General features: G+C 43.7%; 1 protein-coding gene across 1 annotated transcript; it reads right to left on the bottom strand.

Moving 5' to 3' along the window:
* Positions 1-4,901: 4,901 nt before the first annotated feature.
* On the bottom strand, positions 4,902-5,648 carry LOC137834288 (uncharacterized). The gene has a single exon (XM_068642350.1). It carries the CDS (start codon positions 5,646-5,648, stop codon positions 4,902-4,904), a length of 747 nt encoding a protein of 248 aa, XP_068498451.1.
* Between the last annotated feature and the right edge of the window lie 9,528 nt (positions 5,649-15,176).

Below are 15,176 nucleotides of genomic sequence, written 5' to 3' on the forward strand. Positions count from 1 at the left end.
ACCCCAACAACGTCAGGAGAAGATCAGGGGCATGAGATGCTTGTTCATGGGGAGATCCATACGATCTCAGGTGGATTCTCAGGAGGTGGATGTATTGCCTCTCAGCGCAAGAGGTATACACGTTCGGTAATGTCGGTAGAAGCGCAGGTGGAGGATGACGTGCTCGACGTTGACCTTGTTTTCACGAAGGCCGGCCTTCGCGATGTCATTCCACATGATAACGACCCTGTGGTAATTTCGGTGGTGACCACAAGGAGGAAGGTGCACAGGGTGTTAGTGGACCAGGGCAGTTCAACAGATGTAATGTTCTGGTCCACCTTTAACAAGTTGCAGTTGTATCCTGACCAGCTCAGACCTTACACAGGGTGTTTGTACGGGTTTGCTGGAGATCAGGTGGAAGTGCGGAGGTATTTGAAGCTGAGGACCACCTTTACAGATGGCTCCGCCTCCCGCACATAAAATATAACGTATATAATGGTTAATGCACACTCGGCTTATAATGTCTTGTTAGGAAGACCAACTCTGAACAGGTTAAGGGCAGTGGTGTCGACACGCCACATGAAGATGAAGTTGCCAGACCTGAGTGGGAAGGTGATAGTGGTCAAGTCCGACCAACAGGAGGCTGAGAGATGCTATGAGAACAGTCTCAAAGCCAAGAGGGGGGTGTTCATGGTGGTGGAGCGCCCGTCTATCAGGATGACCGCACAGGAATTGCTCGTGCGAAAAGCACTCGGGAGAGGCGACCCGAGCCAGTTGGGAACGTGGTGGAAAGGCAGATTGGTGGAAAGACATTTAAACTGGGTAAGTCATTGGACCAAGCGGAGCAAGACCAGGTGGCTGAGGTGATAGCGCGTCATCTAGACGCTTTCGCATGGTCCTCCTCGGACATGCTAGGAATAGACCCTAAGGTGAGGCCCGTTTGCCAGAGAATAAGGAAGCTCAACGAAGAGAGGCGTCTGGTCGTCCAGGAAGAGACGAAGAAGTTGTTGAACGCTGGCCACATCAGGAAAATTCAATACCCTGAGTGGTTGGCGAACGTGGTCTTAGTGAAGAAGGCCAATGGGAAGTGGAGGATGTGCGTAGACTTCACTAACCTCAACAAGGTGTGCCCTAAGGACTCATACCCCCTACCAGTATTGACGCCTTGGTGGACAGCGCCTCGGGTTGTAGGATGCTCAGTTTCCTAGACGCATTCTCAGGGTATAATCAGATCAAGATGCACCCTGGAGACGAGTGTAAAACAACGTTTATGACCGAGACATCCTGTTATTGTTATACAGTGATGACGTTCAGTCTAAATAATGCAGGAGCCACCTACCAGAGGTTGATGGACAGGGTCTTTGAACCCATGTTAGGGAGAAACGTTCACGCCTACGTAGATGATATGGTGGTGACCTCGCAGGAGAGGGGCCAACACGTAGCTGATCTAGAAGAGCTATTTGCTACAATAACAAAGTATCGCTTGAAGCTAAACCCCGAAAAGTGTGTGTTCGGGGTCGAGGCGGGAAAGTTTTTGGGTTTTCTACTCACCGAGCGTGGGATAGAGGCAAACCTAGAAAAGTGTGCGGCGATTCTTGCCATGAGGAGCCCTGCCTCGGTAAAGGAGGTGTAGCAGTTGACGGGGCGGATGGCTGCCCTGTCCAGATTTGTATCCGCTGGAGGAGACAAGGGCCACCCTTATTTCCTGTGTTTGAGGAGAAGCAGCCGGTTCATGTGGACCGCAGAGTGTGAGTAGGCATTCCTCAAGTTAAAGGAGTATCTGGCCACTCTTCCTGTGCTGTGCAAGCCACAGTTGGGCGTGCCGCTCCGGTTGTATTTTGTCGTAATGGAGCGGGCGATCAGCTCAGTCCTCGTTCAGGAGCAGGACCAGACGCAAAGGCCAATATACTTTGTAAGCAAAGTACTGCAAGGGCCAAAGGTGAGGTATCCGACCCTGAAGAAGGCGGCCCTGGCCGTGGTGTTCTCGGCCAGGAGGCTTCGTCATTACTTTCAAAGCTTTACGGTGGTGGTAATGACGGACTTACCTATCTAGAAAGTGCTGCAGAAGCCAGACGTAGCAGGAAGAATGGTGTGCTGGGCGGTGGAGCTCTCGGAGTTCGTAGATTTTGTAGTAGAACTCTCCCCATGAGGTGCGCAGCCAGAAGAGGAGGTCAGTTTTAGATGGGTGCTCTCAGTGGATGGGTCCTCCAATCAGCATGGGAGTAGAGCGGGTGTAATCTTGGAAGGGCAGAACGGGTTGCTGATCGAGCAGGTTCTGAGGTTTGCTTTCAAGGCAAGCAACAACCAGGCGGAGTATGAAGCCCTCATAGCTGGGATGCTCCTAGCCAAGGAGATGGAGGCACGTAGTCTACTGGTAAAGAGTGATTCCCAACTAGTTACGGGTCAAGTCACTGGGGAGTACCAAGCCAAGGACCCACAGATGGCCGCGTACCTGAGGTACGTCCAAGTCTTGAGGAAGGCGTTCGCGGTGTTTGAGCTGGTGCACGTCCCAAGGGAGCAGAATGCCCGTGCTGACCTACTCGCCAAGTTGGCCAGTTCGTGCAAGGGGGGAAGGTAGAGGACGATGATACAGGAGACCCTCAAAACACCACGGACATTTGTCACTGATAATATGGTGGGCGTCCACCAGATTAGTACGGATAGGGAAAAGGTGAGGAGTCACCGGTCGTTGACTCAGGAAACGCTGAGGACACCCAGTGTAAGTGCTTATCCGGTCTCGGTGGGAGAAGGGGATCCTATACAAGTATATGTGGTTGAAGAAGGGGACACATGGATGACGCCCTACAAACGCTACCTGGCTGATGGGATACTCTCATTAGATCCCGAGGAGGGCAAGAAGATAAAAATAAATTCTGCCAAGGACACCCTTCTGGATGGGGAGCTGTTCAGGCACGGTTTCACTCACCTGATCCTGGTGTGTGTGAGTGGAGAGCAATGTACACGTATAATGGCAGAGCTCCATGAGGGGATTTGTTGTAGCCATGTGGGAGGACGCTCTTTGGCGTCGAAGGTAGTCTGTGCGGGTTATTATTGGCCCACGATGAGATAAGATTGCATAAGGTACGCCCAGCAGTGTATGCAGTGTCAACAGCATGCTGATTGGCATAAGGCGCCTCCAGAAGAGCTGAGGTCGATTTATAACCCGTGGCCTTTTCACACGTGGAGAATCGACATTCTGGGGCCCTTCCCTTTAGCGATAAGGCAGATGAAGTATCTAGTAGTGGCCATCGAATACTTCATGAAGTGGATCGAGGCTGAGCCGGTAGCGCAGATTACAGCCCACAAGGTGCAACACTTCGTGTGGAGGAATATATTATGTTGCTTTAGCGTGCCAAGGCGCCTTGTCTCTGACAACGGTACACAGTTCGCAAGCCAGCATATGGGCAAGCTTTGTACATAGGTCAGGATAAAGCAAGTGTTCGCATCGGTCGAGCACCCTGAGACAAATGAGCAGGTAGAGTCCGCCAACAGAGTCCTGCTCAGGGGTTTGAAGAGAAGGCTCGAGAAAGCTAAAGGGACCTGGGCGGAAGAGGTTCCTAGAATAGTGTGGGCTTACCACACCATGCCTCAGTCCACCACTGGAGAGACATCATTCAGCTTGGTGTACGGGTCGGACGCGATGATCGCAGTAGAGATTCAAGAGAGCTCGCCACACTTTCAGAGCTTCGTGGCTGAAGAGTCTAATGAAGAAAGAAGGGTGAACTTGGACCTGGTGGACGAAGTAAGAGAAGAGGCAAGGATCAAAGCTGAGGCAGTAAAGAGAAGGGTGGAGCATAAGCATAGTTCCAAGTTAAAGCATCGACAGTTCCAAGTCGCTGACCTGGTAATGCGGAAGGCTCGCCCATACCAGTTGGAGAACAAGTTGTCCCTTAAGTGGACTGGCCCCTTTAGGGTGACGGAAGTCCTAGGAAACGGGGCATACATGCTTGAGACCTTGGAATGCAACCAACCTCAAGTTTTATTTCAGCTAAAAACTCTTGCATTGTATACAGTTTAAGGGGACACTTTTTTCCCTTACAAGGGCTTTTTAATGAGGTCACCCAATAAAAATTACATTTTCAAGTATTCCTGAGTTTTCTGTACAATGTAGGGGAGAACGTCGTCGCTCTGGTGTTTAGACACCTCGAGAGGGAGTGGCAGCCTCCTTCGGGGCGCCTCCTCCTCGAGCGTGGGCGCCAAGCACGAACAGCATGGTTCAGTAAGAAACGAACCCGTTGCCTTGATGTTTAGACACCTCGCGGAAGAATGGCAGTGCCTTATGGTACGCCTTTCCTCGAGTGTGGGCATCAAGCGTGACTAGCAAAATTCGACTGGTGATGAACTGGTCGCCTTGGTGTTTAGACACCTGGAGAGGGAGTGGCGGTATCCTTCGGGACACCTCCTCCTCGAGCGTGGGCACCAAGTGCACCTGTCGTCTTGGTGTTTAGACACCTCCAGGAGGGTGGCAGCTCCCTTTGGGACGCCTCCTCCTCGAGCGTGGGCACCAAGCACGAAAAGTAGGCTTCGGCCAGTTAAGTCCTCCTTCACCTCTGAGCGAAGATGAGGCTAGAGACACGCCTTGAGGGTAGACACCTCAAGATCGCAAAGTGCAAGGAAGTGTCAAGCAAAGAAGTTCCTTGTCCAAAGCAAGAGGTGAGAACAAGGGCGTTCGAAGGTTCACGCATGCTCGCTGCCTTCACAAGTAGTTAAGCAAGTTAAAGGAAGAGGGTGAGAAGGCGTGCTACCTAAAGTTCAAAGTTTTAGAGAATCTTAAGAACATCGTATGAAGTTAGCATCAGAGCGTTGTTAGTAAAATAGGCAAGTAAAGGCACAAGCAGAGATGAGTAAAGCATCTAAATTAGGGTGCAAGTTACATTCAAGACCATAAATGTTATTAAGAGTACAATTGTGAAGCCTAAGGTCTAAGCAATGTCCTTCTGAGGACGCCTTGGCACAATTTTTCCATCGACGATGTGGTTCGCCGTTGTGAAAGGCGAAGTGTCCATCTCAAGATGTTTGCAAACAACCTGAGCCAGGGCATCTTCAAACCCGGCGGCGTAGGCATCAACAGCATCACCGAGGAGTTCTTCCTTGGCCTTCTCGAAGTCCCCACCTTGAGCAGTCACCTCCTCCTTGGCTTTCACAAGGGCCTCAGTCTTCTCTGTAAGTTCCCCCTTGGTCTTCTCAAGGGTTTCAGCTTGCTCAATAAGTTCCCCCTTGATTTTCTCAAGGGCTTCAGTTTTCTCAGTAAGCTCAGCTTCAACCTTACCCAGATGCACCTCCTGAGTAATAGAGTGCTCCTCGAAGCTGGCCATTTTAGCTTTGTTGGTCGTAGCTTCTTCTTTGAGTCCCACCACCTCAGCGCGTAGTGGCAACACTTTGTTGAGTAAGGTGGTGTACTTCTGGCCTTTGTCGTGAAGCCTCTTATTGGCCTTCAGCTCATCCTTTCGAAGAACGCCCAGCTCCTGGGTTAGTGCGATTTCCCGAACGAAGATGCGTTGAGCTTGGTTGGCCAGTTGCTCTTTTACTTGCGCCAGTTCATCTGTCAAGGCCTGTTGCTCCTTGGTCTTCAACTCATCCTCGTGGGAAGAAGAGTTGGCACGAGCAAGGAATTCCCCGAGGCTGAGGGCCATGCTCTCTTGCAGTGCCTCGTCAGTAGAGCTCCCCATGGCCCTTTTTTGGTAACCTCTCAGAATTTGTTGGAGGACCAAGGGAAGCTTAGGGGCAGGAACTGGCTCAAGAACACTCTCGGCCCCATCCTCGAGTGCAAGGAGGTTTGAAGGTGAGGAGGCGCTAGGAGGGTTGTCCCTGAGTTAGGCTGGGCACTTGGCAGAAGAGGTGATATGATTCCAATAACATGATATAGTTATAATATGAACATGTTATAGATTCAACCAGAGTTGGAATATGATTAGGCACTTTTTAAGAATTGGATCAATGTTCTTAACATTCAAGAACTCACCAAAACACAAGAAACCAAGCCAAACTCATATAGAAACTCATATTATGACATATGAACCGATTAAAACAAGAAAGAACACAAATGAACCGATTAAAACACAAGGAAACACAACTAAAATCACAAGAACAACAAACTAAAAGAAACTACCGAATAAAAACACAAAACAAACAAGTTCTACCGATTGAAAAGACAAGAAACATCAAAGACATGTTTTAAAGTTTGTTTTGGAATGGTAATGGATGAAGAAGATGAAAAGAACTAGGAAACTTATGTGGTTGGAGCTCTTGGAGATGTGCTCACCACTTAAAGGATGAATGACTTCAAGATGAGTGTAGTTGCCGCCACTTGAGAGTCCAAGAATGCACTCAAGATAAGACTAGAAGAGAAGAAGACACAAGTCTCTCTCAATTTCACTCACCAATTTGGGAGAGGTTCTTTACTCACAAAATCAATTCTATTATTTCAAAGACCCAAGCCTTCCTTTTATAGGGAGGAAGACCGATCATCTATTACAAAAGAAGCTTACAAGAGAAGCTTTACAAGGTAGCCTTCTAACTCTTCCAATTCTAGCACCTAAATGGAGAGTGAAGAGACACTTTCTAGACTTTTCCTAAAACTAACGCCTATAGATGCTATACAAAAGAGGTGTCTTAGGTTTCCCTCTTTAGCACCTTCCTAAACACTACTCTATGTATTTTAAATTTTATACAAAAGAAACTACAAAAAGAGAAAACATTTGAAGCCTACTTCCTAACTTTTTAGCTTTGCTCCTTGTAATCCTTTGAGGTAAAAAGGATGATGAGCTAATGTGTCTTTGAGCATCTTCAACTTCAACCTCATCTTGAAGGAGAACAGCCCTAATGCCTATATTCGAAGCATCGCATTCTATCTCAAATGTTTTAGTAAAATTAGGAAGGGCTAAGATGGGAGCATTTTTTAATTTTTCTTTCAAAATGTCAAAAGCCTTTTGTTGCTCTTCTCCCTACTTAAAAACCACATCCTTTTTTACTATATCATTGAGAGGTGCGGCAATTGTACCAAAGTCTTTCACGATCCTTCTATAAAAAGAAGCAAGGCCATGAAAGCTTCGTACATCATTCACATTGGTGGGTGTTGGCCAATGTTGAATTGCTACAACCTTTGATTGATCTACATGCACCCCTTTAACACTTACAACAAACCCTAGGAATTCTATATGATCAAGTGCAAACATACATTTAGCAAGGTTAGCATACAAATGTTCTTTCCTAAGGGTTTCTAACACTTTTCTAACATGCATCTTATGGTCACCCAAAGACAAGCTATAAATGAGGATATCATCAAAATAAACAACCACAAACTTGCCAATGAATGGTCTTAAAACATGATGCATGAGACGCATGAATGTACTTGGTGCATTCGTTAAACCAAAAGGCATAACTAACCACTCATACAAGCCAAAGTTGGTCTTAAAAGCGGTTTTCCATTCATATCCCGGTTTAATACGAATTTGATTATACCCACTTTTAAGATCAATTTTGGTAAAAATTTGTGAACCATGTAATTCATCCAACAAATCATCTAGCCTAGGGATGGGATGCCTATATTTTATTGTAATGTTGTTTATGGCCCTACAATCCAAACACATTCTCCAAGACCCATCCTTTTTAGGGACAAGTATGATAGGCATTGCACAAGGGCTCATACTATCTTGAACCCACCCTTTGGCAATTAACTCTTCTACTTGTTGGCAAATTTCTCTAGTTTCACTTGGCTTGGTCCTATATGCAGGACGATTTGGTAAAGAAGATCCCGGAATTAAATCAATTTGGTGTTCAATCCCTCTTAAAGGTGGAAGTCCTTTAGGAGGATCTTGAAACACATCATGAAATTCCTCCACCAAATTATCCAAACAATGTGGACTATCCTCACGTTTTTCTAACTCAAGAGGTCTAGGAATAGCTAAAAAAATAGGATTCTGAGAAACTATTACCTTGTTGACCCCATGGCTAGAGATAAGAAGGGCCTTCTTAGAACTTTTTGTATTTTCACTCTCCCTCTTTTTCTTCGTAAGAATTTGGTCCTCATGGACTTCTCTTGGAGAGAGAGATTTTAATATGACCTTGTGTCCATGGAAGTCAAAAGAAAGTTTATTGGTAAAGCCATCTTGAAAAACTTTTCTATCAAATTGCCATGGCCTACCTAAAAGAACATGTGTAGCTTCCATTGGAACAACATCACACCAAACCTCATCTTTGTATTTACCAATAGAGAAATTTATGAGGACTTGTTTGTTAACAATGATCTCGCCTACCTCACTTAACCATTGTAATTTGTAGGGCTTTGTATGAGAGATAGTAGACAATCCAAGCTTATCTACTACTCTTGTACTAGCCACATTGGCACAACTACCCCCATCCACTATCAAAGAACAAATATTGTTTTGAATGAGACATCTTGTATGAAAAGTATTTTCTCTTTGACTTTCATCAAAGGGTTGTAAAACTTGACCAAGAAGACGTCTCACAACCAACAAATCTCCTTCAAGTGGACTTTCGCTCTCATGCTCACTTGATGGCCTAAAAGGTGAAGAATGCCTAGATGAATCGGAATCATGCTCACTAACAACTATGCCATTATGCACATACATATTCCTTTTAGAAGGACAATTAGAAGCAATGTGACCATATCCCAAACATTTAAAGCATTTCTTACTAGACGATTTGATTGGTGATTTAGGAGTGGAAGTAGAAGGCTTAGACTCCTTAGGTTTGAAAGAAGAATCTTTAGAAGGAAGTTTTGAAAAAGCTTTTTTATTTTTCCAAGAGTTGTTGTAGTAACCATCATTGGGAGAGTTTTTGAAAGCATTTTTCTTTGCAAGTTGAGATTCAACCTTCATTGCAAGGTGACCCAAAGATCCCAAAGATGAATACTCTTGAAGTTCAACAACATCTTGAATATCCCTTCTTAGACCACTCACAAACCTAGCTATCTTAGCTTCCTCACTCTCATCCATGTCTACCTTAAGTAAAAGCGTTTCTAACTCCTTAAAGTAAGCATCCACACTTAGCGTGCCTTGTTGAAACCATTGGAGCTTCAACAATAGGTCTTTCCAAAAGTGTGGTGGCACGAATCTAAGGCGCATACACTCTTTCAAATCGTTCCAAGAAACCACGGGAGGTCTCTTGTTGTATATAATTTCCATTACAATGTTATGCCACCATTTCATGGCATAATCTATGAATTCTAAAGAGTCTATTTTCACCTTTTGGTCATCATTGACCTCATAGGCTTGAAAAATTTGTTCACATTTAGACTCCCAATCTAAATACACATTAGGATCACTATCACCACTAAAGCTAGGTACTTTTACAAAAGGAAATTGAGGCTTTGCTTCTTGGTGATGTATTTGTTCACGGTGATGGCTCTCTCCATGAGAATGATGGTGATGCCTCCTTCTTCTATGTTCTTCTCCATGGCCGTGAGCATTGGAAGAACCTTTGGAAGAATGTCTAGGAGAATGGTATCTTCCATGGATGGAATGTGAGGACCTTTTTTGCTTCAATTCAACTTTTTCTAATCTTTCTTCCAACTTTTTCATAGCTTCATCTTTGAGAGCAAGGGCTCGTTTTGACTCTTTTAACTCATTAAGAACATAAGCTTTATGAGTAGAATGTGGTTTGGAAGATTTAGCACTTGAATATGTATCCATTTGAAAAAGAAAACTGCAAACACAATAACAAACAATATTAAGAAAAGACAAGGTTAGAAAATGGAACAATTATAGGGTTGTACTCAAAATTAAAAGTCACTCAAGTCACTCCAAGAAAGAATACTTCCCTCAGCCAATATGCTCTTGAGGTCTTGGTAACTCTCAAATGAAATATGTCAAAGCAAAAGCACTCTTTCTCAAAGCCAATACACCACAAAACTTAAAGAACAATAAAAGACAAGCAAGAAAAGGTGTAAGCAAGAAAGGCTATATCAAAAGGAAGACAAGATATATGACAAACTCAAAGAATAGTGAAGAAAAGACAAGCAAGAAAAATAAGGTACTCAATTAAAGGATGGCACACAAAAGAAACCTAAAGAAAAGCACTAGAATAGATGAAGAAAACAAAAACAGAACTACTGGATTTTTTTTTATAAACTGTGCGTGACTTTACATATTTATCTGGAACTGTATAATGCAAACTGGATTATGAAATTTAAACCACAGAAAGTTCAAGATCTTATCTCAACAATGGCACTGGAATTACACAAAAACAGTAAGCCAATTAATTGTGATAAATTTTGCAAAATCACTGCCAGATTACCGTATTTTTTGGCCAGAATTACACACTGGACGTATTTCATTTATCATTTTTTTTGTACTTGGAATTTTGATGTACTTCTTTTTTCTACTTTTTTATAACACTTTCAAGAACTCAAATCCAGAATTTCAGAAATTTCCAGTATGCACAGAAATTGCAATAAATCAAAACAGTCAGCACGTTTTCAAGAAAACAGAGGAAACCTAACTGGAATGAAAAACAGAATTAAAAACTTCAAAAGACATAATAGAATTGATGTTTAAGAACTTGTATAGGTCTATTACACAAATATGAACTCAAAACTAAAAAGAAAAAAGCACCAAAGGATCAAGAAAACAAACACATAAAACTGTACTCAAAGCAAAATCAAGAAACCAAAATATCAACAAAAGGATTACATAGAATTGATAACATTTTTTGAGAAACATGACTTTGACAAAACTTATAAGGTTTCAAAAATCAAAATGACACAAACACAATGTAATAAGAACAAGAAAACAGCAAAAAATACTCAAAGAAACCTAAAACAGAAAGGTAAAGACAAGAATGTAAAGTTCTTGAATTAAAAGTGCCAAAACAACTCAAATACACACAAGAACAAACCTAAGACTCATGATACCACATGATATGATTCCAATAACATGATATGGTTATAATATGAACATGTTATGGATTCAACAAGAGTTGGAATATGATTAGGCACTTTTTAAGAATTGGATCAATGTTCTTAACATTCAAGAACTCACCAAAACACAAGTAACCAAGTCAAACTCATATAGAAACCCATATTATGACATATGAACCGATTAAAACACAAGGAAAGACAACTAAAAACACAAGAACAGCAAACTAAAAGAAACTACCGAATTAAAACACAAAACAAACAAGTTCTACCGATTGAAAAGACTTCAAACATCAAAGAAATGTTTTAGAGTTTGTTTTGGAATGGAAATGGATGAAAAAGATGAAAAGAACTAGGAAACTTATGTGGTTGGAGCTCTTGGAGATGTGCACGCCACTTGAAGGATGAATGACTTCAAGTTGAGTGTAGTTGCCGCCACTTGAGAGTCCAAGAATGCACTCAAGATAAGACTAGAAGAGAAGAAGACACAAGTCTCTCTCAATTTTACTCACAAAATCAATTCTATTATTTCAAAGACCCAAGCCTTCCATTTATAGGGAGGAGGACTTATCTATTACAAAAGAAGCTTACAAGAGAAGCTTTACAAGGTAGCTTTCTAACTCTTCCAATTCTAGCGCCTAAATGGAGAGTGAAGAGACACCTTCTAGACTTTTCCTAAAACTAACGCCTATAGATGTTATACAAAAGTGGTGTCTTAGGTTTCCCTCTTTAGCACCTTCCTAAACACTACTCTATGTATTTTAAATTTTATACAAAAGAAACTACAAAAAGAGAAAACATTTGAAGCCTACTTCCTAACTTTTTAGCTTTGCTCCTTGTAATCCTTTGAGGTAAAAAGGATGATGAGCTGATGTGTCTTTGAGCATCTTCAACTTCAACCTCATTCTTTTCTTCTTCTTGATCTCCATCAAGAGGAGTGGGAGGTGACTACCATTGTGGTTTTCCGCCTCTTGAAGGAAGGGCCCTCCATGGTGTCCTCATCATCATCTGAAGCGATGAGCACCACCCCTTTGTGTTTCTCTAGGGGGCTGGAGGTGGAGAAGCCCTGATTGTTGCCAGAGGAACAGCCGCAATAGGAACTAGAGAAATGGGGGTAGGCGTAGCTTGTGGAGAAGTGGGAGCAGGGGTCGCTTGTGGTGAAGCAGGGTAGGAGTGGTTTGAATGGAAGGTGCAAGAGGAGTAGTTGGGGAGGCAGGTGAGGCAAGACGTGCAGATGCGCCTGCCTTAGCAATTGCATCATCACGAGTGGACAAGACCTCAGCCAGCCTCGCTCGTTTCTCTGCATTCAACACCATGCATGCACCAAAGAGGAAGAGGTAAGAACCAAGTAAGCAAGAAGAATCACAAAATCAGTACAAGTATAGGTTAACAGATACAAAAGAGCTATAAATAGAGAGGAGTATAAGGAAGAACAAGAGAAGATTCCTATACCAATGTAACTAGCAAGCCCAATGGGGTTATATTCGTTTTTAATAAGTTCTGCAATGTTGAAAATTACCCCCAAGCTGGCCAGAACTTGGCATACCCTGCGATCAGCTGAAGAGAGCTCATCCAAGGTTTTGGCCTTCTTGAGTTTGAGTTTCTCCACCCAATATAGTGGAAATCCATCAAGGGCAGTGCGGTCGTGCTCAGAACAGCACACCCTGAAGAATTTTCCTCTAAATCCTTTATTGGATTGCTGGAATAGAGTGAGGATGACTCTCTCAGTTATCCCGCTGAAGCTAACCCAGAGGTTCTTCCCCGGGTTTTTGGCTTCGAAGAAGTGTTGGAAGACATCTACTGAGGGGGCATGGCCAAAGAAGTTCTAGAGAATGGAAAAGGCCCTGATGAAGGCCCAACTGTTGGGATGCAGCTGAGCCGAGGCAACATTGATCTCAGTTAAAAGCTCCCTCTCAAAGCTATTGAAAGGGAGGCGTTGCCTAATACGCTTAAAGACTGTTTGGTAGAAGAAGAAGAATGGCTCCCCGTCGTTGGCGCGGTTATCTACACAAACAGGTTCACCCTCTACATAAGGGTGAACGGAGATATAGGCGTCACATTCCCTCCCGAACGCTCTACCTTTAAAGTCGGGTTCACTATCCAAGTATGCCCTCCAGTCGGCAAGGGAGGTGAGGGAGGAGGTTTCAACGAGGAGGTCATCAGAAGCCCAGGGGCACAGGGGCTTATAGTTGATGCTAGGAGGAGGAGGGTTGGCAGGGACTTTTGTTCGCGCCATGATGAAAGAGAGCTAAGAAAAACAAGGAAAGGAAGAAACAAAGGTTCAGCAAGGGAAAAACTATGGTGTGAAACTAAAAAGCTCAGAAAACCCTATTCTCGTGAAAATCCAAAAAACAGGGGAACAAAGAAGATGTAGAGGAAGATTCGAAACATGGAAATATAAACAGACCCAAGCAGTTTTTAATGCGCGAAATCAGAAATGAAGAGCAATCAATGGAGAAAAATCATACCTATGATGGTTGATGAGCGAAAGTTTCGATTTTTTGTAGGAAGAAATCAGAGAGCTCGAGGAAGAAGATGAAGAGTGTAAGAAAGTGATGGAACAGTGCATGAAGCGAGCGTTTTTGAAAGGATTAACGTAAACTTGAGAAGCGCAAGCGACGTTAAGTCCCAGCCACATAATTAAGCCACGTGTGCGTTGATTACAGCATGAACAGGAAGGCGTCACTTCAATGCACTGTGCACGTCCTATTACGGGAGGCCACGTAGGTCGGTAGGGCGAGGCCATAGTCTCTTTGTTGAACAATTTGACAGCTCGAGACTAGGGGGCTTGTGTATCGTCCGTTCCTCGAGCATTGACCGGCCTCGGGCGTTGACCAAAGTCAACATGATGGGACCCTTGGAAAGTATACCAGGACAGGAAAGTGTCTCCTTAGGCTCACGGGTAAGGGCGGCCGTGGAGGGGGCAGCACAGAGGCAGGGCGTGGAGGCCTCGGGCCTCGGCACCTCAACAGTAAAGATAGACAAAGAGAGGTGGTTTTCAAGCCACACCCCAGTTACCAGTAGGGAGAGACCCAACTCACGAGGGATCCGTGCATGGGGTGTAGGGACGCGGTAGTACGCACCACCGTTAAAGAGCCACTGGGACAAAGACGACCCGAGAGGGGTCACGTCCTAGAGGGTGATCTGCATGCATGGCACGTGAGTAAGGCAGGGAACTCCCAGGGCGGATGACTCAGAGATTGGGTGCATGAGTTGGCATCCAAGCAGTCACCCCGCGCCAGGTGCACTATGGCAGGGCAGTCTTACACACTGCATGGCCCTTTTTTTTTATCAGCAATGAATAAATAAAATTAAAGAGGATACTTCAGGGGTATCCCAACCCATATACAGTACCCAGAAGTGGACTTCCTATAAAATCCACAAGCGAAACTCTTCTTTATGGTTGGAGCAAAACAACCTTAAAGTGAGAGCACCCTACCCGAAAAAAACCAACATCGGCGACCACCGATTACACAATTGCGAAGTCTGGGTGTTAGTGTCGTTAAGACGCGCCTACTGAATGTTTAAGTCACAGCTAAACAAAAGGGCAATAACACCAAAGGTATATAAGGTTGACAACACACATAACCAAGGTACGTTTTGACATTTTCTACAAAACACTCTACGCTTTCATTAGTGCAAGTTACGCATTTCTGAGAGAGGAATAGAGTGAGAGAGACACACACAGTGATCGAAGAGTTTGAGTTTGGTGTTCATTGCCCATAGACTGACTTGACTGTCAGAGTGCAAACGGCCACGAGGGCGCCCTTTGTTTCTCTGTTTTCAGGTGATTCCATCGGAGGAAGGGATCGTGGGAGCGAAGGGTTCTTGGAAGCGAAGTCAACAAAAACGTACGAAGACGTTAGGTCAACCGGCGGAAACAAAAGAAAATCATTGAATCCTAGAATTTATTTAATCCATTTTGGTTGTATGACTTACATCCCAGTATTTGATGATCCTAATATAAAATGACAGGATAATCAGTGCAAATAAAAAAGACAAGATATCAATTAAAGAAAAAATGAAAATGAAAGGAAAACGTAAGTGTAGGATTAGAAAAAGACAGGATATCAATTAAAGGGAAAATTTGAATGATTGGAAAACATAAGTCTATGATTAGAAAAAGACAATTAAGGTAAAAAAAAGTCTAAGATTTTAAGACGCGTTCCCTCTGGTTTGTATAATGAGTCAACTATCATTAAAAGCTTAAGTTGTTAATGCAGACACGTGAATAATGTTGAAGATGGGAAGCTTTGATGTGTCAAATCCAAGTGAAGCTTGAAGTTGTGTGTTGTTTTAGGTTTAGGTTTTGGGTTGAGTT

This window comes from Phaseolus vulgaris, chromosome 5, assembly GCF_000499845.2.
Source record: "Phaseolus vulgaris cultivar G19833 chromosome 5, P. vulgaris v2.0, whole genome shotgun sequence".
NCBI classification, from domain to species: Eukaryota; Viridiplantae; Streptophyta; class Magnoliopsida; order Fabales; family Fabaceae; genus Phaseolus; species Phaseolus vulgaris.